At 39.8% G+C, this 25,339-nt stretch overlaps 2 protein-coding genes across 5 annotated transcripts in view; both read right to left on the bottom strand.

Moving 5' to 3' along the window:
* Positions 1 to 3,919, bottom strand: part of TBK1 (TANK binding kinase 1) — a 45,747-nt gene extending 41,828 nt beyond the window's left edge. Inside the window, exons 1-2 of one of the 2 annotated variants that reach the window (XM_008003895.3) lie at positions 3,801 to 3,919; positions 345 to 462 (exon numbers count right to left, since the gene is read on the bottom strand). In XM_008003895.3, coding sequence (XP_008002086.1) covers positions 345 to 431 — 87 coding nt within the window. In that variant the 5' untranslated portion in view covers positions 432 to 462; positions 3,801 to 3,919. Of the gene's footprint in view, positions 1 to 344; positions 463 to 3,592; positions 3,745 to 3,800 lie in introns of those variants that run through there. The other variant, XM_008003896.3, reaches the window with a different exon arrangement.
* A 982-nt stretch (positions 3,920 to 4,901) lies between these two features.
* Positions 4,902 to 25,339, bottom strand: part of XPOT (exportin for tRNA) — a 47,002-nt gene continuing 26,564 nt past the window's right edge. For all 3 annotated transcript variants that reach the window (XM_073020913.1, XM_008003897.3, XM_073020912.1), the window contains 8 exons: positions 24,687 to 24,972; positions 22,861 to 23,050; positions 21,805 to 21,921; positions 21,517 to 21,632; positions 20,749 to 20,796; positions 17,085 to 17,156; positions 11,245 to 11,301; positions 4,902 to 8,267 (listed from right to left, as the gene is read on the bottom strand). In XM_073020913.1, coding sequence (XP_072877014.1) covers positions 8,241 to 8,267; positions 11,245 to 11,301; positions 17,085 to 17,156; positions 20,749 to 20,796; positions 21,517 to 21,632; positions 21,805 to 21,921; positions 22,861 to 23,050; positions 24,687 to 24,972 — 913 coding nt within the window. In that variant the 3' untranslated portion in view covers positions 4,902 to 8,240. The remainder of the gene's footprint in view (positions 8,268 to 11,244; positions 11,302 to 17,084; positions 17,157 to 20,748; positions 20,797 to 21,516; positions 21,633 to 21,804; positions 21,922 to 22,860; positions 23,051 to 24,686; positions 24,973 to 25,339) is intronic.

Here is a 25,339-nt window from a genome sequence, read left to right as displayed (position 1 = left end):
CTCCCTACCATCCAAAATGCCATATCAAATGCTACCTCAACTCATTACACTGAACTTCTGTCAGTGAAATCACTCTCTACCATAGGGGAGCTGCAGTAATCTTTCCCAGTCCATTTTCAACCAATCTGTTTCCCTCCACTCACTAACACTTAACCTCTGCCACCACTGGGTAGATAGTTCACTGCCTGACACAGCTATGCCTTAAATAACCACAAAAATCATTAAAACAATTTCTTCAGACAAAGGGATCAAAATCACCAAGTCACACATTTTAGCATAAGCATGCATCTTAGAACAAAACACATACAGTGATAAAAGGTCTTCAAAGATTTCTCTGTACCAACCTTATGTCTTCCACGAAAGACATTTGCAGTAGCTCCTTGGCCTAAAATATCAGATAAAAGCCACAGATGATTAGAAGTGCTCTGCATCTTGGCTGGATCAGGCAATCCTCTTGTTATACTAAGAGAAAAAAAAAAATTTGCAAATATGTTTTCAGGGAGTAACACAGTTAAGAAACAAATGTTAGCTGTTTTTAGTCTCAAGTAAGATCACCCATTATCTGTTGCTGAATTGAAGTGTATAAACAGTTCAATATAAATATCTAAGTTTCAAAGTATTTTCAAGTCATAAGTTGCTAATTGATATGGTATAAACTAGTCAAAATATGAACCATTATGATTCAAGTTAGATTTTCCTCTGGAGAGATGGATCTGAATGTTCAGTTCTAGCCAAGGTAGATTTTTACTTTCAACTTTTTAATCAATATCACTTTCTGTGCTTAACTCTTTGGTGTCACCTTGTCTGTTTTCATTTGTCTAAAATTCTGCAGGGATGACTAAAATTTGACATAATGGTATAAATGGATTATTAAGAGTAACTTTAAGTTGAAGATTAAAGCAAGATGCCATTTTCCCCATGATCATCATTTTGATTACATTGTTTCTCTTTAAGTTAGTATACACTACACATACTATAATAAAATACAATAATATGACCAAAAAAAAATTTGAGTTTCAGCTGACAGCAGTGGCTCATGCCTATAATCCCAGCACTTTGGAAGGCCAAGGCGGGCAGATCACCTGAGGCCAGGAGTTTGAGACCTTGGCTAACATAGAAAAGCCCTGTCTCCAGAAAAAATACAAAAATTAGATAGGTATAGTGGCAGGCGCCTGTATCCCAGCTACTCGGGAGGCTGAGACAGGAGAATCACTTGAACCTGGAAGCAGAGGCTGCAGTGAGCCCAGATCGTGCCACCTCATTCCAGCCTGGGTGACACAGCAAGACTTCATCTCAAAAGAAAAAAAAAAAAAATCTAAGTTTCTAGCAATATTCAAGGCTAAAATGTTGTGCGAGCTTTAAAAAAAAAAAAAATTAACCAATGACATACATTCAATTTAATTAACTTACCACAGGGCTGAAAGAAACATCTATTTCTCAGTCGGGTGCAGTGGCTCATGCCTGTAATCCCAGCACTTTGGGAGTCCGAGGCGGGCAGATCACAAGGTCAGGAGTTCGAGACCAGCCTGGCCAATATGGAGAAACCCCTCCTCTACTAAAAATACAAAAAAATTAGCCAGGTGTGGTGGTGCATACCTGTAATCCCAGCTACTCAGGAGGCTGAGGCAGGAGAATTGCTTGAACCCGGCAGGCAGAGGTTGCAGTGAGCTGAGATGGCGCCACTGCACTTCAGCCTGGGTGAAAGAGCGAGACTCCATCTCAAAAAAAAAAACAAAAACAAAAACAAAAAAACCCAACACCTATTTCTCTTCTAATTTTGTCTTTGTCAGTGAGAGTGATATTGTTACTTACCTCCTTCAAATGTTTTGAAAGACTAATTTAAGACATAATTTAAGGTGTTTTAAAATAAAGAAAAGTAATAATGTAAAATATAATAAATATAGAAAAAATTACTTTGTTTCCTTCAGAGCAGGGAAACACTAATGAAAACAAACGTTGCCATTGCATATTTCCATAAGCTAAAATTTCATCTACACAATCTACACAGAACTTGACAAGTATAAAGGAAAGGTGCAAAAATTATTATTCCTGAAAAGTTACGAACTCTTCTGAAATTAAGGATATTTCTCCAACCTCCAAGTATAAATATATAAACGTATCAAGTAGCCTGTATTATCAAGTCTTTAATACTGAAAAGCTATGGATCTATCAAGGTATACAAAATATCCAAGCTCCACATTGGACTAAAATTGGTGTATGCTAAGATAGCATAAACACTAGTCCTACCATGCCCCCTTAAACCTGCTGTACTGTCATCAAAACATGGATTTTAATATCCCTCCACAGTAAGTTAAAGCAAAAAGTAGTATGCTAGAGTAGGTATTCTGTGATGAATTAATGACCACCAATATGCCCAAGTTGAGTTAGGAATATGCAGAATGGTCAGAGGTCTCAATTTTACCAATCACAGATACAGCAGGATAGTTTTATATAATTTTACTACCCATCTAATTTAGATAAATTTTATATACGACTACTGCAAATAAGCAATAAAAATAAGATTTCCTTTTCACAAATAAGGAATACACATTTGTCAGTTATTACATTTCATTCACGATACAATAATAAACGTCTCAACTATCTAATGAAAAACCTTCCCTAATCAATGTAACTATAAATGGCAAATAGCACCATTAGGTACCTATATGTATGTACCTTCAGAATAATAAGAAAAATATTTATCAGCTAAGGTATCTGTTCTCTATGCAGATACAAAACTATGGTTTCTGTTTAAGAGTAATCACAATAGTGGTCAGGGGAAATATCTTTTGAAACTATCTTCCAGTAACTCCACAATAACATGCTAAAACATGACTCAGCACACCCACAACGTGCTTGCCATATAAATCGTCCCAAATTTTTGACAAGCATATAGGCAGGCACTCCACAAGTATGTTGCTGATGATGCCGTGTTCAGTCTACTTCCTTATACCGTCCAAAACGAAAGTTACTATTTGCTGAGGGATGAAAACAGGTTTGACGACATGGCCTATGGACAAAGTTCCAGGATTTCCAAACTCTACCCCTATGTGATTCATACACTGGGGCTTCCAGAGTGGAAAAGACCTGTCTTTGGTTATACATTTGGCAATTACTTGGGAGTTGTTTTAAGGCCACCTACTAAAAATACCTGGGATAGAGACTACAAATTAAACCCATAAGTCAGGTAGACGAGGAGCAAGGAACGTCTGGGAATTCGTATTTCATAGGCATATATTTAAAACATCTTAGGCTTCTAGTTTCCGGTGTGAGTAAACCTCTGCGGACAGAACATCACTAAACTCTAAGGAAATGTCTCTTTTTAATCCTCTGAAAAATCAATGCATTTAAAAACTGCCAGTTGTGTCGACTCTCGGAAAGAGGGTAGAAAACAGCCTAACTTCAAGCGAAAGAGGTGCCCCTGCCTCCCGGGGCAGCCAGGGCCCAGGCCCGGTAACGGAGTCGTCCTCTTTGTGCCCAAAGCCGCCGGACGGGATGCAGGTCGAGGACCGGCCGCGCGGCGAGGAGCGGGGATGCAGGGAACAGGGCCCGCGCGACCATTCCACCGGCTACGGCCGCCCCTGACACACACCCCAGAGGCAGTATCCGCGCAGCCTGGGTCCTGGATGGCTTGGCCTCGGGTCGTGCTGGGCTTCTCGGTGCGCCCGCCCCCGCCCCCGCTCTGACTCAGCATCCCAGCCTCCCACAGGGGGCGGGAGCGCTCCCCGCCGGGCGGCGCAGGCCTGACCGACCGCGCCTCGCGCCGCCTTGGCCCCTCCGCCCGCGGCCGTCTCACTTACCCAGCCGGGTCTCCGCCGCGCCACCGCCAGCGGGCTCCCGCGGCCTCGAGCCCCAGGACACTTCCGGCTTCGCAAGTCCTGGCCGGGGGCCACGTGACCGACGGCCGGCGCGCCGGTGCGGGTGCGCGTGCGCACGCCTATGGCCCGTCCGGTAGCCACCGCAGCTGCGGCGGCGACTGCTGAGTCGGCTTCCCAGGCCACGGTAATGAGGGGAATGTCTGGAGACACACCCCGTCCACGGTTCCCCTAGCTCCCCTTTACTCTAAAGGCGAAGTGAGGAGCCCTGAGCAGCGAACACAGTAACTGGGATTCCCGCAACTGCAAATCCCGCCCCTACCCCGAGCGCCGGCCGACAGTGGGGCGGACCGACTCTGAACAAGGGATTACATCCCGATTTACAGGTGTGCAGAACGTGGGGCACGTGGTGGGTGCAGGCAGAGACGGCCGGCAGAGCCGGGAGGGATGGATTCTATGTTTTAAGGGCCCACTTTGGCTGCAGTGGAACCAGATTATCGTCTCACAGTAATTCAGACTTTACATTCTTTTTTTCATTTTCCTATCACCCAGAAAGACGTTAAATTCTTAATGTAAATATGTTCATTTAACTCCCTCTCGGTATTTTGGAAAATGGCCGTTTTGAAGTATCTAACTCTAAACTTAAGAATTTAAGAACTGAAACCTAAATACTAAAATTAGGTCCTGCAATATTCGTGCAGTCAAAATCTCAAGCAGCTATTCCCAATAAGGAATAGCTTTCTGAAGGGGTCCCTTCTGCCCACGGACAGCAAAACAGGCCTTTCTCAACGTAAGGAGGGGGCAGACAGACCGCTGCTCATCTAGGACTAAATTTCTGAGTGAAGGGGAAGAGGAAGATGGTGTGTCCCAGAGTAGTACTACAGCAAACACGAATAAACGGGAAGTCATGAGGAGTGGCTCAGAGGCTTTTGGAAGTCATGAGGAGTGGCTCAGAGGCTTTTGAATGGAACAGACCTAGGGTTGCTGTCTTGGCCTCCAATTACTAACTTAAAAGCAAGTTTCTTACCTCTCTAAGCCTCAGTTTTATCAAATGCACAATGGAGATAACAAAAGTCCACTCTAATGTGTTCTTACAAAGCAAGTTACTTTATTAGCATTTTAAACAATGTATAAGTGATGGAATCATTCTAACACATCTATTCACTGCTTACAATTCCAACCAATTTCAGTTCTCTGATATCTAATGACAAGAGCGAAGACCTGTTAAAGTTCCTTCCACCAGTAAAACCACAGCTCAAAGTTGTGGGAGTGATTAACTGAGCCAAAGGCCTTCATTCACATGTTTACCACATTAAAATACCACACAGTGTTTTCTTATAAGGTCAACCACCTGGGAACCAATTAACATTAGCATTAAGATTTAAATAAACTGTTAGGCACAGGGCTAAATCAGGCATTACAAAACCCTGTGGTTCCCTAGTCAAGTCACACAAATCCCCAAATATTTCAGCTTGTTAACAGTTTGTCCTTCCTCTCCTGAGACAATTATTTGGGTACTTGCTTTTGGTAATAAGGAAATTCACGATGGAAGTTTCCTAACTGTGATGGTGCTCTAGGCAACTTCAGAGAAGAAGATAGAAATTATGCATGATTATATAACATGAAGAGTTTAATTTTTATTACACACTCAATTTCCATGCCCTGATTTCTCTTAGCTCGATAAACACATGTAAATCTACTGCAGAGCTTTAAAGAGCTCCGAACGGGAAAACACCTTCCCATATATGGAATTGATAGCATAGTACATATTCCCATAATATGGAATTGATACATAGTACATATATGGAATTGATAGCATACACGCGCAGTGGTTTATGCCTATAATCCCAACATTGTGAGGCCAGTGGGAGGACTGAGGCCAGGAGTTTGAGACCAGACTGAGTAACATAGCGAGACCCTGTCTCTACCAAAAAAAAAGAAAAAAAGTAGCCAGATGTGGTGGTGCACACCTGCGATCACAGCTAATCCAGATGCTGAGGGAGGAGGATTAGTAGAGTATGGGGCTAGAAGTTACAGTGAGCTATGATGTCACCACTGCACTCCAGCCTGGGTGACAGACTGGTCTCTATTTAAAAAAAAAAAGTATAGTGATACACTATTAATTCCATATATGCTAATATGAGAGAGCATCCATATAAACTACTATCAAGTCTTTATGTGCCAGCTACTGCAATAAGTCTTTTCACGTTTAACTCATTGAATTCATAATGAGTTTTGAGGTAGCTACCATTATTTCCCCCATTTTACAAATAGGAAAACTGAGGCTGGGAGACATTATTTAACTTGCCCAAGGTTCTAAACCAGTTACTGGCAGAACTGGTATTTGAACCTACTTAATCTGATTCTAGAGCCTGTGCTATATAAACTCTTACCCACTATGCTATGCTATTCATTAGTATCTGTTTAACAATTACTACTATTACAATAGCTGTAATTATCACTCGTATAGTACAGGGGACCCTATCAAACACTCAGCTTTATCTATTTCTGAAAACATTTTTTATTAAAGTATAAGGTGCATTTCACTGATTCATTTATTTATTTATTTTATTTTATTTTATTTTTTGAGACAGAGTCTCTCTTTGTTGCCCAGGCTAGAGTGCAATGGCACGATCTCGGCTCACTGCAACCTCCACCTCCTGGGTTCAAGCCTCCGCCTCCAAGTAGCTGGGATTACAGGTGCCCGCCACCACGCCTGGCTAATTTTTGTATTTTTAGTAGAGACGGGGTTTCACCATGTTGGCCAGGCTGATCTTGAACTCCTGACCTTGTGATCCACCCACCTCAGCCTCCCAAAGTGCTGGGATTACAGGCGTGAGCCACCGTGCCCGGCTGATTTATTTTTATAATTGTCAATTTAGTTAAGTACTTTTATTATATGATGTAAGAAAAATGTTTGAAATGTCTTCTGGAATTAACCAGAACAAAATAAATGTGCAAAATTTAGAATAGAATTTTACAGAGTTTATAGGCCACTGAAGCCCATTCATGAAACCCATTCATGAGGCCAAAGGGCAAAACACACCCTCCCTGAAAATCTCAGTTGAGCTTTTAGAATTTAAACTTAAATGTCTATATGAATTCTGCTGCTCAGTTTTGTCCCTCCTCTCTTCTTAATTTTCCAGTGATACTACTGATAACTATTTCCTTTTGCTTTCTCAAGTAGCTATGAATAAAAATGTAGGAAGGCAGGGGTAAGTACTTCTAGTAATTAAATGTTAGCTACCATTTACAAACATAATAAACACATAGGTATACTATAGGTATACTGTGTTCTAAATACATCCAATAAAAGAGTTAGAAAATAAATTGGGATTTTAAATTCTTTTTTTTTCTGAGACAGAGTCTCACTTTCTCGCCCAGGCTGGCATGCAGTGGCACAATCTCAGCTCACTGCAACCTCTGCCTTCTGGGTTCAAGCGATTCTCCTGCCTCAGCCTCCTGAGTAGTTGGGATTACAAGCGTGCACCATCACACTTGGCTAACTGTTGTATTTTTAGTAGAGATGGGGTTTCACCATGTTGGCCAGGCTAGTCTCAAACTCCTGACCTCAAATGATCCACCCGCCTTGGCTTCCCAAAGTGCTGGGATTACAGTCGTGAGCCACCACGCCTGGCCTGGAATTTTAAATTCTATCAACAGATTCACATAGGCTTTTTCTAGTACATTAAAAAAAAAAGACTCTCATATAACAGAACTAAGTTGTGTGTTACCTTTGAGGAGTGAGGTTAAATGAATTAAAGCATCCACACACTCATATTTGTAAACCTTTAAATGGGAAATTAGGGAGAGATTAAGATGAAAATAAAACTAAAGTATTTACAATAATTCCAGAAAAGACTTGGTAGATTTCACTACGTAAAATTTATTTTTATATATATATATATAAAAAAAAGTATAACACTGGAGCCTAAAACCATTCTCTTTTGTAGAATACATATTGGCATTGAAACAGTTTAAAGAAATGAAATGACTATCTACAAAAAGTTAGTTTTGATTGTTGTATTCCCCCCATACTTTATGTGTCTTCACACATAAAGAAAATTTTCGAACATTTTATATTCAGCAATTTTTTAAAAAGTACACTGTTTTCCACTGCTATGGTCTTTATAAAGGACTTGACTTAAAATTTCAAATAAAAAAGAATTACGGTTCTAGGATAACTGTGTCTTTGAAGAGCATCTTTATACAGAACAATTTGGACCGGCATGCAGGCAACTTCTTTTGTTGTTACATACCTGTGTCAGGAAAATTACACCCATTTTACAGAAAAATCCCAAAACATATACTGCAGTAAGCTCAAAACAGTGTGAAAAAGACCAGTGTGAATGGCACACAAAAATCGCTTCTTTATACACTAACTGGAATTCCTGATCATGAAGTAGGCACAGGGAAATCCAGTCCTTAGGGCTTTGCTCTCTGGAAGAACACCTGTAAATAAAGTATTAATACAATCAATGCTAATGTCAGAAGATATCACTTTCACCTGAAGAATGGCTCCAAGTTTCTGAGTGCTAGCAGTATTCTTTTGTAACATATGACAGACATTTAGAACATTTCGCATGCCTTATATATCCATATGTAATCCAAGGTAAGAACTTTCTGTTCTGGAGAATTTGGTAAGTCTAGATATAACTTAGGCTGACATCACCCAACTGGGGAAGTAGTGAAAATATGGTATTATCTTTATGCTATGGAAATCAAGTGGTCAGAAGAAAACATGCTCTTGACACCTTTTTACTGATTGGTACTATTTCAAAATTAACACTGGTAAATTAAATATTGAGGCTAGGCGCGGTGGCTCACGCCTGTAATCCCAGCACTTTGGGAGGCTGAGGCCGGCGGATCACCTGAGGTCAGGAGTTTGAGATCAGCCTGACTAACACGGAGAAACCCCATCTCTACTCAAAATAGAAAAAATTAGCCTGGTACGGTGGCGCATGCCTGTAATCCCAGCTACTCGGGAGGCTGAGGTAGGAGAATCACTTGAACCCAGGAGGTGGAGGTTGTGGTGAGGGGAGATCATGCCATTGCACTCCAGCCTGGGCAACAATAGCGAAACTCCGTCTCAAAAATAAATAAATAAATAAAATTTGAGGAGGAAACAAGTCAAAGCTAAACACAGCAGTTCTAACCCCATAAGGAATTTACTATTTATTTGATGATTCAAAAGTACTTCCAAGTCAAAATTTGAGACTACAAAGGAGTTGGCTAGAGGCTGTGCTAGGCATGGCCTAGTACTACATACTTGCCATCCATAGCAGGTCAGATGAGCATCAGACATAATTCACTGTTCTCAGTAAGGACAATGATATGGTTTGACTGTGTCCCCACCCAGATCTCATCTTGTAGCTCCCATAATTCCCATGTGTTGTGGGAAGGACCGGGTGGGAGATGATTGAATCATGGGGGCAGGTCTTTCCCATGTTGTTTTCCTGATAGTAAATGGGTCTCACGAGATCTGATGGTTTTAAAAATGGGAGTCTCCCTGCACAAGCTCTCTTTTTGCCTGCTGCCATCCACGTAGATGTGACTCGCTCCTCCTTGCCTTCCAACATGATGGTGAGGCCTCCCCTGCCATGTGGAATTGTGAGTCCAATAAACCTATTTTGTAAATTGCCCAGTCTTGGGTATGTCTTTATCAGCAGCGTGAAAATGGACTAATACAGACAAGAACAGTATTGATAGTGCCCCAGTACCCAGGAGATTCATTTAACAGATAATCTACTGACTACGTGCAGGGAAAAGAATGATCACTATATAGGCAAAAGAAAACCTTACAAGGAGACCGTGCTTAAGGCAAACAGAAAAATGGGTACAGTTCACACAGAAGTTGGGCTGCTATTAAGGCAGGATTTTTGATACAAGAACAGTAAAGACCATTTCTGCAAGAAAAAACAGAAAGGTAGTCTCAGGTCAGAATTCGAAAAAAAAATTAAGTGCCAAACTGAGAAACATGAATTTGTTTAGGAAGATTATGAGGAAGGTGAATAAATATCAAAGGACTATTTGAAGAGTCAAACACATCAGCCTGGCTAGAACAAGAGAAGAGAGATCAGAGTAAGATAACATCAGCCTACACCAGAGCAGCAGAGACAGAAGAGAGGATGAGAAAAGAATCTGCAAGATATGAGGATCAATCAGATGTGAAGGGAGGAATGAGCACAAAAGAATGAAATTCATTTTTTCCAACTAGAATAATAATGCTAATACTGAGATAGTTATGATCACTAAGATAATGTCATCACTGAAGAGAAGTTGGGCCCAGAAGGAAGACTTTTTACAAATGCTATGCCGATGAATAACCCCATCTGGAGAACAAGCCTTCTACAGGGTACCTAGATCTACTGTTACAGACACCTCTAATAGTGAGGATTGAGTCCTTAAATTCAGTTTGACTGATCGGTTATTCAACAGGGGTTACTCGCGTAGACACTTTGCTTTTTTTATGGGAGGATAGCGAAGGGGAGGGTAAAAAAAAGCCCTCAATATTCTTCCACACAAACTCTCTGAGATGTTTAAGCTGACGAACTACAACTAAGAAAAAACTGACAAGGGAAGATGTTAGAAACACAGTCAAAGGATGACACACTTCTGTGCAGAGCCCTTTGATTTACAAATTCCACTGAATGTCTTCACCAAAAGAACCAGGTGCTACACTAAGTTACCTGCTACTGAATTTAATATAGTGCTTTGTCTTCAAATTATCTGAGTGAAGATAATAAAAAATAAACAATTCATCTTGTCACACTAACTTTATTTCTAGATCATGAGCTCCTTATGGGGAGGGAAAATTACTCATAGTTGTATTTGCAGCCATTACTGTAGTACTTGGTACATAAAAAGCAGTCATGATGTATGAAATGAATGACTACCTAAGGTAAGACCAAGACAGTTTCATCTCATGAACTTAATTATAATTATGAATACCAAATAAACATGTGACACTTTTTGCTGATTTACAGAGTTAAAAAAAAAAAAATCAGTAATTTCGTAAATGTAAAAGGAGGCTTGATGGCCCAAATCTGAGTATTCTCATTTTTGTATGTTTTACAGTTCAAATGTTTCAAAATAGGATATAAGCAAGTATCTCCTTCTTCTGTTTTTATATTTTTAGCCCCTTCTTTTCAACTTAATGTAGACAACTGTTCCTGAACATTTCTTATTCTCCTAATCCCTCTAGTTTCTATTTAATTACATCACGAAACTATAAAATAAAACTGGCATTTTCTCACCAATATAATCAAAGGTGTACACATTCAGTGTGCTTACCTAACTTACGATCTTCTGCAACAGCTTAGTTAAAAGGGACTTCACATAAACATCTATAATTGCAGATACATATTCTCTCTTGGCTCTCAAACATTACCTAATTGTATGAAGATATGTGAGCTTCGCAAATACCTACCTTTAAGTAATTTTTAAAAACTTTAGCATCAGGCTGCTGAAGCGCTTGACAAAACTCCTGGGGGGTGGGGAAAAGAGGGAGAAAGAACAAATGTATTTGTATTAAATCCATTGTGATTCATATCCACATTTTTTTTTTTTTAATTTTTTTTAAGAGATGGTCTTGCTCTGTCATCTAGGCTGGAGTACAGCGGTGTGATCATAGCTCACTGCAGCCTCCAACTCCTAGGCTCAAAGGACACTCCCACCTCAGCCTCCCAAGAAGCTGGAATTACAGGTATAAGTCACTGTGCCTGGCTCTTTTTTTAAAAAAGCTGTAGTTAAAAACACTTAAAACTTATCACGTTAACCACTTTTACATGTACAGTACAGTAGCATTAACTACATGCACACTATTGTACAACAGGTTTCTAGAACTTTTACATCTTGCAAAACAAGCTTGCTTTCTGCCTCTTAACTGAAGAACTCCCCATTTTCCCCTGCTCCAGCCCCTGGCAACCACCACTTTCTGCTTTGGTGAGTGTACTTTAGATATCTCAAACAAATGGAATCATATAGCATTGTCTTTTAATAACTGCCTTATTTCATTTAGCATAATGTCCTTTAGGTTCATCCACATTATAGCATATGACAGGATTATTTTATAAATCAGGCTTAATATTCTATTGTGTATATATATATACACCATATTTTGTTTATTTTTCTGTCAAAGGAATTTAAGGTTGCTTCAAATTCATAGTATTTAATTTATCAAGATCAATTCAAACAGTATCTCACCACAAGAGGTTTATAGCATTTTCAAATGTTAGTACTTGTCAAACAGGCTGATTTCACTTTTGAGAACATAGCTCTCCTAGACAAGGTGGACTCATGCCTGATAATAGTGGGACAAAAACTACATTGCTATGGCTGCTCACATCTAGTAAGAGGGACAACCAAACAGAGCTAGACCAAAAGAAAAAGAGAATTCTAATAGGGAATATTCTGCAAAATGTGTTGTCAGACATAAGGCATATTAAAATTGGAAAACTGAGGTTCCTTATCTTTCATAATGAATTACTAAATAGAAAAATAATTTTGCTTCATTTAGCAATCTGGAAGAAGATTAGCTGTAAACTGAATGGTCTAGTTCTACTTTTGGTGAGCACTAAGATCACAAGAATAATTAATAATTATTTTCATTAAAATACTAGTTTACTTATGTAACAAATGATAACCAAGAAAGTCATTAATATCTCTAAAGTTAAAGGTGGTATATTGTTAAGTAAGAGATCACAAATTCATTAAAAATGAGTTAAATTCATTTTTTAAACTCACGTGAGATCTACTTTATTTTTGAAAAAAACAGCATTATAAAAGCCTCAAAAAAACACCATTGAGGCTGGGCGCAATGGTTCATGCCTGTAATCCCATCACTTTGGGAGGCTGAAGTGGCTGGATCACTTGAGGTCTGGAGTTCAAGACCAGCCTGGCCAACATGGTGGAACCCCATCTCTGCCAAAAATACAAAAATTGGCCAGGTGTGGTGCCACACACCTGTAGTCTCAGCTACTTGGGAGGTTTAGGTGGGAGAACTGCTTGAACCTGAGAGGCAGAGGTTGCGGTGAGCTGAGATCGCACCACTGCACACCAACCTGGGCAACAGTGAGGACCCTGTCTCAAAATAAAAACAAAAAAATACCATTGAAAGACAGCTGTGTCATGGACTGAAGACTTAATATTGTTAAAATTTCCTCACTACCCAAAGCAATCTGCTGAGCGGAAGTGGTGTCTGCTGTTCTCTTACCCCTCTTTGGTGTCTGACTGCCACCACCTGCGAAGGGGCCCTTCCCCTTCTGCAGCACCCAGACCAGGGTGATGTAGTAGTGTTCAGGGAGTTGGTGAAGGTCATAACAGTGAATTATAACACACCTGGGCAGCTGGGTGAGGGTACCAGGAAATTTGTATTTTTCAATATACCTCAGATCGGAAAAAAAAAACAAAACCCTTGGATGGGGCACAGTGGCTCACGCCTATAATCCCAGCACTTTGGGAAGCCAAGGTGGGTAGATCACGAGGTCAGGAATTCGAGACCAGCCTGGCCAACATGGTGAAACCCTGTCTCTACTAAAAATACAAAAATTAGCTGGGTGCGGTGGCGGGTGCCTGTAATCCCAGCTACTCGGGAGGTTGAGGCAGGAGATTCACTTGAACCCGGGAGGCGGAGGCTGCAGTGAGCCGAGATCGTGCTACTCCACTGTAGCCTGGGCGACAGAGCAAGACTACAGCAAGACCCCATCTCAAACAAACAAACAAACAAACAAAAAACCCTTGGATGCAGATCACGATGTTTGAGAACACAATACCATCACCCTTCCTACAATTCTATTTATATTATGAAGAGCAGGTCCTGGTGGATATAGAGATCAAGATGAATAAGGAGATCATGGAACACATCAAAAAAATCATGGGCAAGAATGAGGACACAAGAAAGGAGAGCAGGAGAAAAAGCAGCTCTCTCACCCATCTCATTTTGGCCTTCAAAGTAGTTCTTATGGGAATCTACCCATGAAGTGAAAGGGCAGGCGCCCTACCCGGGCCTAGTGGCATTACCCAAGGAGAAGACAGGGAAGTACAAAGCAACACTGAAAGCCAGTGCCTAGCAGTAAGACCCAAGGCCACTACGGGCTAGGGTAATTGATAAGGGGTTACCTTGGTCACAGAAAAGCCCCTGGTTCTGGATAGGTGCGATGGCTCATACCTGTAATCCCAGCACTTTGGGAGGCTGAGGCCAGCGGATCACTTGAGGTCAGGAGTTCAAGACCAGCTTAGCCAACATGGTGACCCCCAGTCTCTACTAAAAATATAAAAATTAGGCATGGTGGTGGGCGCCTGTAATCCTAACTACTTGGGAGGCTGAGGCCGGAGAATTGCTTGAACCTGGGAGGCAGAAGTTACAGTGAGCAGAGATAATGCCATTGCACTCCAGTCTCAGTGACACAGCAAGACTGTCTCAAAAAAGAGAAAGAAAAAGATGACGACTCTGCTAATGTCTTTGCAATAAAAGGGCCCTCCTCCCCACCTTTACACGTTATGTAAAACGACACAGGGGAAAGAGTATATAAAACTGAGCTGCTAAATGAATATCGCTATTCCATCAGGTCAACAAAATGCTTCTTAATGGCCAGGCAAGGTGGCTCACACCTGTAATCCTGAGACTTTAGAAGGCCAAGGTGGGAAGATCACTGAGGTCAGGAGTTCGAGACCAGCCTGGTCTCTACTAAAAAAAAAAAGTAAAAACAAAAATTAGCCTGGCATGGTGGTGCCTGCCTGTAATCCCAGCTACTCAGGAAGTTGAGCCACGAGAATCACTTGAACCTGGGAAGCGGAGGTTGCACGCAATGAGCCAAGATCATGCCACTGCACTCCAGCCTGGGCACTAAAGCAAGATTCCATCTCAAAAAAATAAAAATAAATTTAAAAAATTTTAAAAAGCTTCTTAATCATTCCAAAAACAAAAAACAAAGCAACGTATAGATTCAAGGCAATCCGTATAAAAGTTCCAAGAGCATATTTTATAGAAATAGAAAAAACAAAACTAGAATTTACATAAAATCACAAAAGGCCCTGAATAGTCAAAACAATCCAAAGAAAGAGCAAAGCTGGATGTACTACACTTCCAGATTTCACAATATATTTTAATATTACAGTATGAAAACAGTATGGTAACAGCAAAAGACAGACATATATCCTAGCTACTTGGGAGGCAGAGGCAGACGCAGAAGGATTCTTTGAGTCCAGGAGTTTGTCATTGCTGTGAGCTATGATGGTGCCACCACATTGGAGTCTGGACAACAGAGTGAGACCCTGTCTCTTTTAAGACAGACATATAAACCAATGGAACAAAATAGAATTTGAAAATCAACCCTGCATATAGTCAACTGATCTTCAACAAGGGTACTAAGAATACACAATGGGGAAACAATAATCTCTTCCACAAATGGCGCTGGTAAAGCTGGATATCTATGTGCAAAAGAAAACGAGACCCTTATCTAACACCATACAAAATGTATGGTGTATCAAAATGTATTAAAGTCTTTATATAAAGTCTCCAAACTGCAAAACTAAAAGAAAACATAGAAGAGCTTCAAGATGCTGGTCTTGGAAATAATTTCATTGATATCATGAAAAGCTACATTAGTGGGGCTACATCAAACTAAGAAGCTTCTGCACCATAAAGTAAGCAATCAACACAGCAGAAAGGCAACCTCTGGAATAGCTCAAGAAAGGGAGAAAATATTTGCAAACCATTTATCTGATAAGGGGTTAATTTCTAAAATACAAAAAACTCCTCTAATTCAATAGCAAAAAACTTAATAACTTGATTAGAAAATGGGCTAAAGACTTGAATAGACTTCTCCAAATACAAATGGCTAACAGGTATATGAAAAGATGTTCAAACATCACTAATCATCAGGGAAATGCAAATCAAAACCACAGTATCACCTCACACCTATTAGAATGGCTATTATAAAAAAACAAAAGACAACAAGCATTGGTGAGGATGTGGAAAAATTGGAACCCTGCTACACAACTGACGGAAATGCAAAATGGTATACGAACTCTATAGAAAATAGTAAGAGGTTTCTTCAAAAAATTAAAAGTGGAACTACCATATAATCCAGCAATCCCACTTCTGGGTATTTATCTACAAGAATTGGAATCAGCATCTCAAAGACATATCTGCACTCCCATGTTAACTATAGCACTTACGATAGCCAAGATGTGAAAATAATCCCAAATGAATCTATCAGTGGATTAATGCATAAAGAAAATGTGATATGTACATACAATGGCATGTTATTCAGCCTTAAAAAATGGGGAAATCCTGACGTATGTAACAACATGGATGAACCTAGAACACATTGTGTGAAACAGCCAGTCACAAAAAGAGAAATAACTGTATGATTCCACTTATATTCGGTATCTAAAGTAGTGAAATTCACAGAATCAGAGAGTAGAATGGTAGTTGCCAGGAGATGGGGGCTGTGGGTAATGGGAATTGCTAATCAACGGGTATAAAGTCTTGTTATACAAGATGAATATGTTCTAGAGATCCACCTATATTTTACAGGTACATCACTGTCCCTATAATTAACAATACTGTGTTGTGCATGTAAAAATTGTTAAGATGGTATGTTTCTCATATAAGTGTTCTTACAATAAAAACACTATTGATGAAGAAACAAATTTTGCAATCTACATAAGAGATTGTAATTCTAGTTTTAATAAAAAGTTTGATACTTCATTAACTCCATGTACTACTGGACAAGAAATCTGGAAAATTATATGCCAAGAAACAATATTATACAAATGACTTCTTAAAAGTATAAGGTCACTTTCCAGACACTTTTCTTAAAATACAGTTTCAGATTTACAGATTAAGCCTTGATAAACTTGGTGTACACACAATGAACTACCTGGCACAAAGCTTCAGAACTCTGCTGTGGTCCCCTTCAGCAGCCTGGAAAAGCCTATTAGGCTCCTTTAGAATGTTTTTTTTAAAAAATGCATAAAACATAATACATGGGATTATGACAAGCCAGTTATACTGAACAATGGTTATCAAACTAAAGTATGGTAGAACAGTAAGGACTTATTAACTTGTTAGATAACAAGGCGTAGTGATATTACTTAGTAACTCAATTTCAAAATGGTGATAAGCATAAACAGTATTTTCAGATACTGGCAACAACTTATGTAATATGAAAATATTTGTGATTTCTGCTGGCGACAATGTCACAGGCAATACTGCTACTACTGTGATTGCTCGCCTACACAATGGTAAGAAACAGCTCTTACCTGAATTATTTCTGGAGCTACTTGCAAGGAGGGCAGGTATTCTTGTTGAAGATACTGAACACATTCTGGGCCCTGAAGATTAAAAGATACTTACAACTGTTTTCTTGCTTGACATTAATAAGCTTAAAAAGAATTGGAACAATACATGTACACTTTAAAGGCAACATAATATTGTGCTTAAGAACACAGACTCCAGAACCAGACTGCCTTGGTTTGAAGCCTGGCTCTGGCAACTTTTTCTTTTTCTTCTTTTTTTTTTTTATTATACTTTAAGTTCTGCGGTACATGTGCAGAACGTGCAGTTTTGTTACATAGGTATACATGTGCCCTGGTGGTTTGCTGCACTTGGACAAGTTACTTAACCTCTCTAAGCCTTTCTCCATCTGAAAAATAAGGTTCCTGGCCAGGTGCAGTGGCTCACACCTGTAATCCCAGCACTTTGGGAGGACGACGTGGGTGGATCACTTGAGGTCAGGAGTTCCAGACCAGTGTGGCCAACATGGTGAAACCCTGTTTCTACCAAAGATAGAAAAAAATTAGCCAGGCATCATGGCACATGCCTGTAATCCCAGCTACTCAGGAGACTGAGACAGGAGAATCACTTAAACCCAGCAGGCACAGGCTGCAGTGAGCTGAGATTATGCCACTGTACTCCAGCCTGGGCAACTGAGCGACACTGTCTCAAAAAAAAAAAAAAAAAAAAAATCAATATATCTCTCCTTGATGGACTCTTCCTTGCACTAACACCTGGAATTCCTGTTTAATATTAGTGCTCCTGAATCAAAGGATTTATGTTTCCTCCTTCACCTTGGATCTAGGTCACAGTTTAATGACCCATCACAGGAAACCTGTCTTTAACTGAGAGGCAGTAACCCTGCACTGTTTCCCAGATCCCTCCTACTTTCCTTCTCATCTTTTTCTTACGTCTACCCTGTCTGTGTACCATTGCTTCCTATACAATGTTCATCACTTTGTAACCTCACTGTTACCACTTTTTAAAAGTGTAGTTTTGCTTGTTTTGAATCAGGGAAAGTAAACTTATACCTCAAGTCAGTCAAAAGAATGAGAAAATAGAACAATGAAGCAAAACATTTTTTTCTTTTTGATTTTGAAGCAAAATACTTTAAATATAATATTGTTTGACTCAATTCTGTATGTTTAAATTAACACTTCTATCGATAAAACAAATACTTCTGAACTAGAAATACCATCCTTACTGTTTCCTTTCATCCCTCATCCACATCCACTTTGACTGTCTAGCATCCAAACAATGCCATCCAATCTCCTCTCTTGAGACTGTCTTCCCTTGACTTTCATAATGCTCCTACCTCTGGTTCTGCTTTTTCATTTTGTTTTGTTTTTGTTTTTTGAGACAGTCTCACTCTGTTGCCCAGGCTGGAGTGCAGTGCCATGATCTCAGCTCACTGCAACCTCACCTCCTGGGTTCAAGCAATTCTTGTGCTTCAGCCTGCCAAGTAGTTGGGATTACAGGCGTTGCACCACCACACCTGGCTATCTGGTTCTACTTTTTTGTTGACTCTTGCTTGAGCCAAAGTTCTTTCTGTTCTGGTCTTAGAAAGTCTCAATCATTCCTATGGCTTTACTTTGACTGACTTACACTGAGGACTCCAAAATCAGTATTTAATTCTAACTGCTTCAGACCCAATGTTCTGAACACTTTCCCTCCTAAATTACAAACCGACTGCCTACTGACTTCCCAACTTTACACATGTAACACAAGGCTTTTGTCTATCTAGTCTCATCTTATTTTTTAGCTATCACTTCTGCCTCCATACTTTAGCTAAACAGAATTAAGTCTATAACTTCCCACCAAATCCACCATGTGACATCTAATCTGTCTTTGTACACCTACTTAACTTTGCCCAGAATGCCAGCTCCCTATTAGTTCCATCAATCTACATTTAAGGGCCATCAAAAATATCACCTCTTTCCTATAGCTTGCTTAGATTGCCCCCTCAGGAAAATTTGCCTGTTCAGCTTTAGTTCCACAATATTTTATATATCTCTACTAAAGTACTACGTAAACCACTAGAGTTTTTTATGTGTTGGTCTCCCTTGATTCTGAGGGAGAACATCAGGAGATGCTTTATCTTTATACAGTTCCCCTGCTGTCCCTAAACACACAGCTACCCCACCCACTTGCACACCTACTTGCAGGTAGCAAGTATAGAGGAAATGCGGCTGAACTGAAAACACTTCAAGTCTCTATCAGAATCAAAAAATCAAGTTCAAATGAGTGCACAGCTGAATGGAGACCACTGAGCAAAAGCTCATGTTCTTTTTAGGGAGTGTGGGCAACTACTGCTTTTTAGCTGGCTGTAGCTATGTGGCAATACCAGTCCTGTGCTGGCATTCTATGGCTTTGAGAGAGGCTGGAGGAAGGAATTTTTGGTTAAAAAAAAATATTGAGATTTTTAAATGTTGGCAACCAATTCCAGCTATTTACAAATACCCAGAATCAGCTGGGCATGGTGTAATGCAGCACTTTGGGAAGCCAAGGCAGGAGGAATGTTTGAGTCCAGGAGTTTAAGACCAGCCTAGGCACAATGGTGAGACCTGGTCTCTACAAAAACCGCAAAAATTAGCCAGGTGTGGTGGCGTGCACCTGTACTCCCAGCTATTCAGGAGGCTGAGGTAGGAACAGTACTTGAGCCTGGGAGGCTGGGTCTGCAGTGAGCTGAGATCATGCCACTGTACTCTAGCCTGGGTAACACAGGGAGAACCTATCACAAAAAATAAAGTAAAATATATATTAAAGAAATAAGCAAGGCTGGGCACAGTGGCTCACGCCTGTAATCTCAGCACTTTGGGATGCCATGGTGGGCAGATCAACTTGAGATCAGGAGTTCAATACCAGCCTGGCCAACATGGTGAAACCCCATCTCTACAAAAAATATAAAAATTAGCTGGGTGTGGTGGCATGCACCTGTGTGGTCCCAGCTACTCTGGAGACTGAGCTGGGAGGATCAGTTGAGCCTCCAGGAGGTGGAGGTTGCAGTGACCCCAGATTGCACATTGCATTCCAACCTGAGTGACAGAGGAGAGCCTGTCTCAAAAAATAAATAAATAAAAAATAGGCCGGGCGCAGTGGCTCATGCCTGTAATCCCAGCACTTTGGGAGGCCAAGGCAGGCGGATCCCTTGAGGTCAGGAGTTCGAGACCACTCTGGCCGACATGGTGAAACCCTGTTTTTACTAACAATATAAAAATTAGCTGGGCATGGTGGCAGGTGCCTGTAATCCTAGCTACTCGGGAGGCTGAGGCAGGAGAATTGCTTGAATCTGGGAGGCAGAGGTCACAGTGAGCCGAGATCATGCCACTGCACTCCAGCTTGCACTCAATCTCCAAAAAACAAATACAAACAAAAATAAAGTAAAAAATCTGGTAGTGAGGAAGCCTACAAGATCGCGAAAACTGAATCTTGAAATTCTGGCTAAGATTTTTCACATCCTTAGTCAAACCAAAACATGTTACCCAAGACATGAAGGACAATAAATGGATAGTGCTACTTTCATTCATCCCCTTTCCCCACATCCAAAAAAGTGAAAACAAAAGTTAAATTTTACACAAGATACATCTTTCAAGAACAAGATAATAACACCACACGAGATGAAAATGAAGGGGCATGGACTACAAGGCTCACCCGTTTGAGATGAATTGTTTTCAGTGTCACTGCACACTCAGATAAAGCCTGTGAAAAACAAGTTTAAGAATTTCTATATACTCAATTCTTGTTTTAGTGATCCAGCTCTTCTCTTTACTATCCTGGCCACTGCCAGGGAAATTCAAATAAATATTTCCAGAGAAATATTTAACTCCAGAGAAGGGACAGAGGAAGGAAAGGTAACAGGCAGGTGGACTAAGTGGGTTGAAGTAAAAAAAGGAAAAAAACCAAAAAAATACAAACTTGTTTTAACATAGTACATTACAATTATGAAATCTAGCTTTTACCAGGTTGTGGGAAAGTGAGAAAGTGGAAATTGACATTAAATATTGTGAAGATGAGATTTGGGGAAACTATCATACAAGGAGGATCAAGTTGCCATTTCATGCTCTTAATGATTAGGGAAAACCACTAGGTGCAAGTTTTAGAATTAAAATAGTAGTAGGAAACTAATACTGAAACTTGAAAGAATGTTTGTGTCATATGTCCTTTCATGGTCCTAGAAAAAGTCAGGTATTAAAGTTGAAGGAGCAGAATTTGTAAAATTCAGCAGTAGCATTGGGATTCAAAAAGAATTCATAAAAACTCCAGAAGGTATCATAAATCTAAAAAAAAGAACCCTGATCTGAAATCACTAAATTAAAAAAAAAAATTCAATGAAACATAATATAATCAACCTGGCATTAAAGAAGAAATTGGGAATATATGAGAGCTACACAAGGTAAACAAAGATTCCTAGGTGCTTACCAATACTGTTTGTGCATCTGCCAGGTCAAAGGTTTGTTTTAAAGGTGCTAGGAAACATGCGGGGACAATGTGCTTATAAACAAAATCAGCAAATCCCACTGGTCCATCTTTACCTCCTGTCAAGAGAATTCAAATTTTCATCTTATATATAAAAGTAAGTCAATTAATTCATCACCAGGGAAAACCAACTCCCAGTTTCTCTCTCTGTTAGGGCTACGTTCCATTTCATCTCTAAGAGTTTTATGAAAGAGTTTGGGAAATGAAGGTTAAGAAATAAAATCATCTTACCCCAGAGTTCTACCAACTTTGAGAGGATGATAAAACATGTTTTCTGTGCAATTGGATCTGGATATTCAACTGCTCCTTGAATAACAGTAACCAACACTCTTTCCACATTCTCTGCACCTGAGGAGAAAAACTTTAGTTTAAGTAATTTCCAAAATTAACTAGGAAAGCAACCTGAAGTTCTCTTTTCATATACTAATGTATATGAAAAATCATTTACAGGTGGAATGGGAAAAATGAAGGGGGGAAAAAAGCATTTATAGAGTTGCCAAAATCCCTTGATTTTTATTAACTGGGCACCTAAAGTTTAAACATTAAACACTGAAAAATCAGCTGGGCGTGGTGGCTCCTGTCTATAATTCCAGCATTTTGCGAGGCTGAGGAAGATTGCTTGAGCCCAGGAGTTTGACACCAGCCTGGGCAACATGGTGAGATCCCATCTCTACAAAAAATAAGCCCAGCATTGTGGCAAGTGCCAATGGTCCTGGCTACGCAGGAGGTACAAATGGGAGGATAGCCCAGGAGGTAGAAATGGGAGGATAGCCCAGGAGGTGGAGGTTGCAATGAGTCGTGATCATACCACTGCACTCCAGCCTGGGCAATAGAGTGAGACCCTATCTCACAAATAAAATAAAATTAAATTAAAAAAAAAAAAGGAACACCGAAAAACAGTTTGCCCTTGGTATCTTGTTCCCTGAATTTCCTATACAGAATTCTCCACACAAATCTATACAGCTCCATTTATTTTATATTTCAAAATGGCAAATTTGCCATAAAGACTCAATTGTCAGGTCAATTCTGTAAGTAGTCATGTTATTTATATTGCTAAAGAACCAAATTAAAAAATATTGCATAAAGAAAAAGGGAACAGAATACAAATTAATTTTAGGTGCTTTACATAAAAGTGATCGATTCCCACCCTGAAAACAATAAACTGTCTTCCCATGGGACAACAAACTTCAAAATTTCTGTATTTACTTCAGTTTGCTTTTGGTCATACAGGTGTACAACAGTGACACAGACTTAAGCAGACTAATTGGACATGGCATGCGTCCCCACCTTGATTTGCTATAACTTCGCTCATCCCACTGCCTGTGACTGTTTGCAGGAAAGCAAAATAACTCCTCCGCAACATCTGCTTCTCTAAAGCAGCAGACTGGTCATTTTCTTCTGCTGGCCGGAGCAGCACTTCAAAAATTGCATGAAGCAGGGGCATGAACATCTGTTGTAAAAATGGGGATACCTGTATCTGAAGATAAACAATCATTACTTCAGCAATTAGTAACAATACTAATATACAACTTAAAAAACCTATTTTACATAAAGCCTTTCTTTTCTATTTAGAATGCATATGTAAATAATTCAGTTAGCAAATATCAATTTTAAGATAAAATCTATATAACATAAACATTACTAGGCCAGACGCAGTGGCTCACAGCTGTAATCGCAGCACTTTGAGAGACTAAGGCGTGTGAATCACCTAAGGTCAGGAGTTCGAGGCCACTCTGCCCAACGTGGTGAAACCCTATCTGTACTAAAAATACAAAAATTAGCTGGGTGTAGTGGCGAGTGCCTGTAATCCCAGTCCCAGCTACTCAGGAGGCTGACATAGGGTTATTGCTTGAACCTGAGAGGTGGAGGTTGCAGTGAGTCAACATCGCACCACTGCACTCCAGCCTAGGTAACAGCGCAAGACTCCATTTCAAGGTGGGGGAGAAAAACCTTAAAAAATATTACTAAAAGACCCAAGATCATTCAATTTAAACCCTTTCCTACACATTCAGATTTAGGTTAAAATTATAGACATATTTCACAATAAAATATTGCCATGGAATATTTTCAAAATTAAATTCTCAAAAAATGAATTGTTTTGCTAAACTATAAATCAGTTTATATGATTCAACTCTTAGGGGTTTTTTTTTTTTTTGGAACAAAGGTAAAAAACATCGTTTAATAACGTTCTCAATGCTTGCTTACAAATGAACTCGAGTTTTATGAACTCTTGGGCAAATCCATTAACTTCTCCATGCCTCAGTTTCCTCAACTATAACATATAATCCCTATCTTCTAGGGTAGGTATGAAAATCAAATAAGTAAATGTACAAAAAGTGCTTAGAACAGATTTTGAACACAGAAAGTACTATGTAAGTGGCCAGGCGTGGTGGCTTATGCCTGTAATCCTAGCACTTATGGAGGCCGAGGCAGGAGGATCACTTGAGGTCAGGAGTTCGAGATTAGCCTGGCCAACATGGGGAAACACTGTCTCTACTAAAAGTACAAAATATTAGCCTGGTGTGGTGCATACACCTATAGTTCCAGCTACTCAGGAGGCTGAGGCACAAGAATCACTTGAACCTGGGAGGTAGAGGTTGCAGTGAGTTGTGACTGCGCCACTGCACTCCAGCCTATGCGGCAAAGCGAGATTATCTCCATAAAAAGAAAAAAGAAAAAAAGAAGTACTATGTAAGTATTAACCACTTTTATTAGCCAGTTTAAATGTCCTACAGAAAACTGACTTTAATACATTGAATTACTTTTAACCCTTGCTTGGGTACCCAAATTATGGTGCTTCTTATTTCTTTAGACATTTAGTACTCAGTGTACTGTTTTTATATGCTCTTCTAAAACAGCCAACTAGTTGTTTTCTTTTGCTACACAAAGCATACAGGGTCTGTTTACATTCAAACATCTATTAAGCATGACCTATGTATCAGGCAGTGTGCCAAACACCACAGATGATAAAAATACATATGATCCATCATGCTCTCAAGTAATTCATTTAAAAAAAAAAAAAAAAAGAAACCCAAGGGCAAATCCAAAACATGTCTGAAGATAAGTACATCTGATCTTCAAGAGATTTTCAGAGCTCTGAAGGTTTGCGGTACCTTGAATTTGGCCGTAATCTGATTGATAAGAGGAATGAACTCCTGGAGATCTTTTGCTTCACAATCTTTGAGCATATGTTCTGAAGCAGATGGGATGAACGGAAGGACTTCTTCCTCCAGGCAAATAATCATTCGATGAAGGAAAGTACGGACTCCACTTCTGAGAATATCCTTTTGTAAGGGACAACTGAGGGCTGGCAAGAATGTCTGTAAACAGTCCAGATAAACTTCGGAACAGCCACATTGTTTCACAGTCTGCTTGTTGCTGAAAGCTTTACTGGTTCGACTATATAAGTAAAAATCAGATGTAACTTTATTCTTTGAAAGCGTTATGGAGTATTCAAAAGCAATGCACAACAAATTACAAAATTAACAAAACTAAATAACCAGACCTTTATTTTCCACATCACAATTACTTCCATCTTTAGCTAATATGGCTATTTGTAAACTACTGCTTCCAATTATCTTTCCAGAACAAAAGAGCTCAAATTAATTTAAATGAATGACATGGAGTTAATATAATCCTTCTAATGTGAGTCTACCTAAATGTTTTATTAAAATCCTATTGACTGGGCTGGCTATTGTGGCTCATGCTTCTAATCCCAGCACTTTGGGAGGCTGAGGCAGGCAAATCACTTGAGGCCAGGAGTTCA

This window comes from Chlorocebus sabaeus, chromosome 11 (genome assembly GCF_047675955.1).
Source record: "Chlorocebus sabaeus isolate Y175 chromosome 11, mChlSab1.0.hap1, whole genome shotgun sequence".
In the NCBI taxonomy this organism is placed as follows: domain Eukaryota; kingdom Metazoa; phylum Chordata; class Mammalia; order Primates; family Cercopithecidae; genus Chlorocebus; species Chlorocebus sabaeus.
Note: the sequence above shows the minus strand (reverse complement) of the source record. Positions and strands in the feature narration are given on the sequence as shown.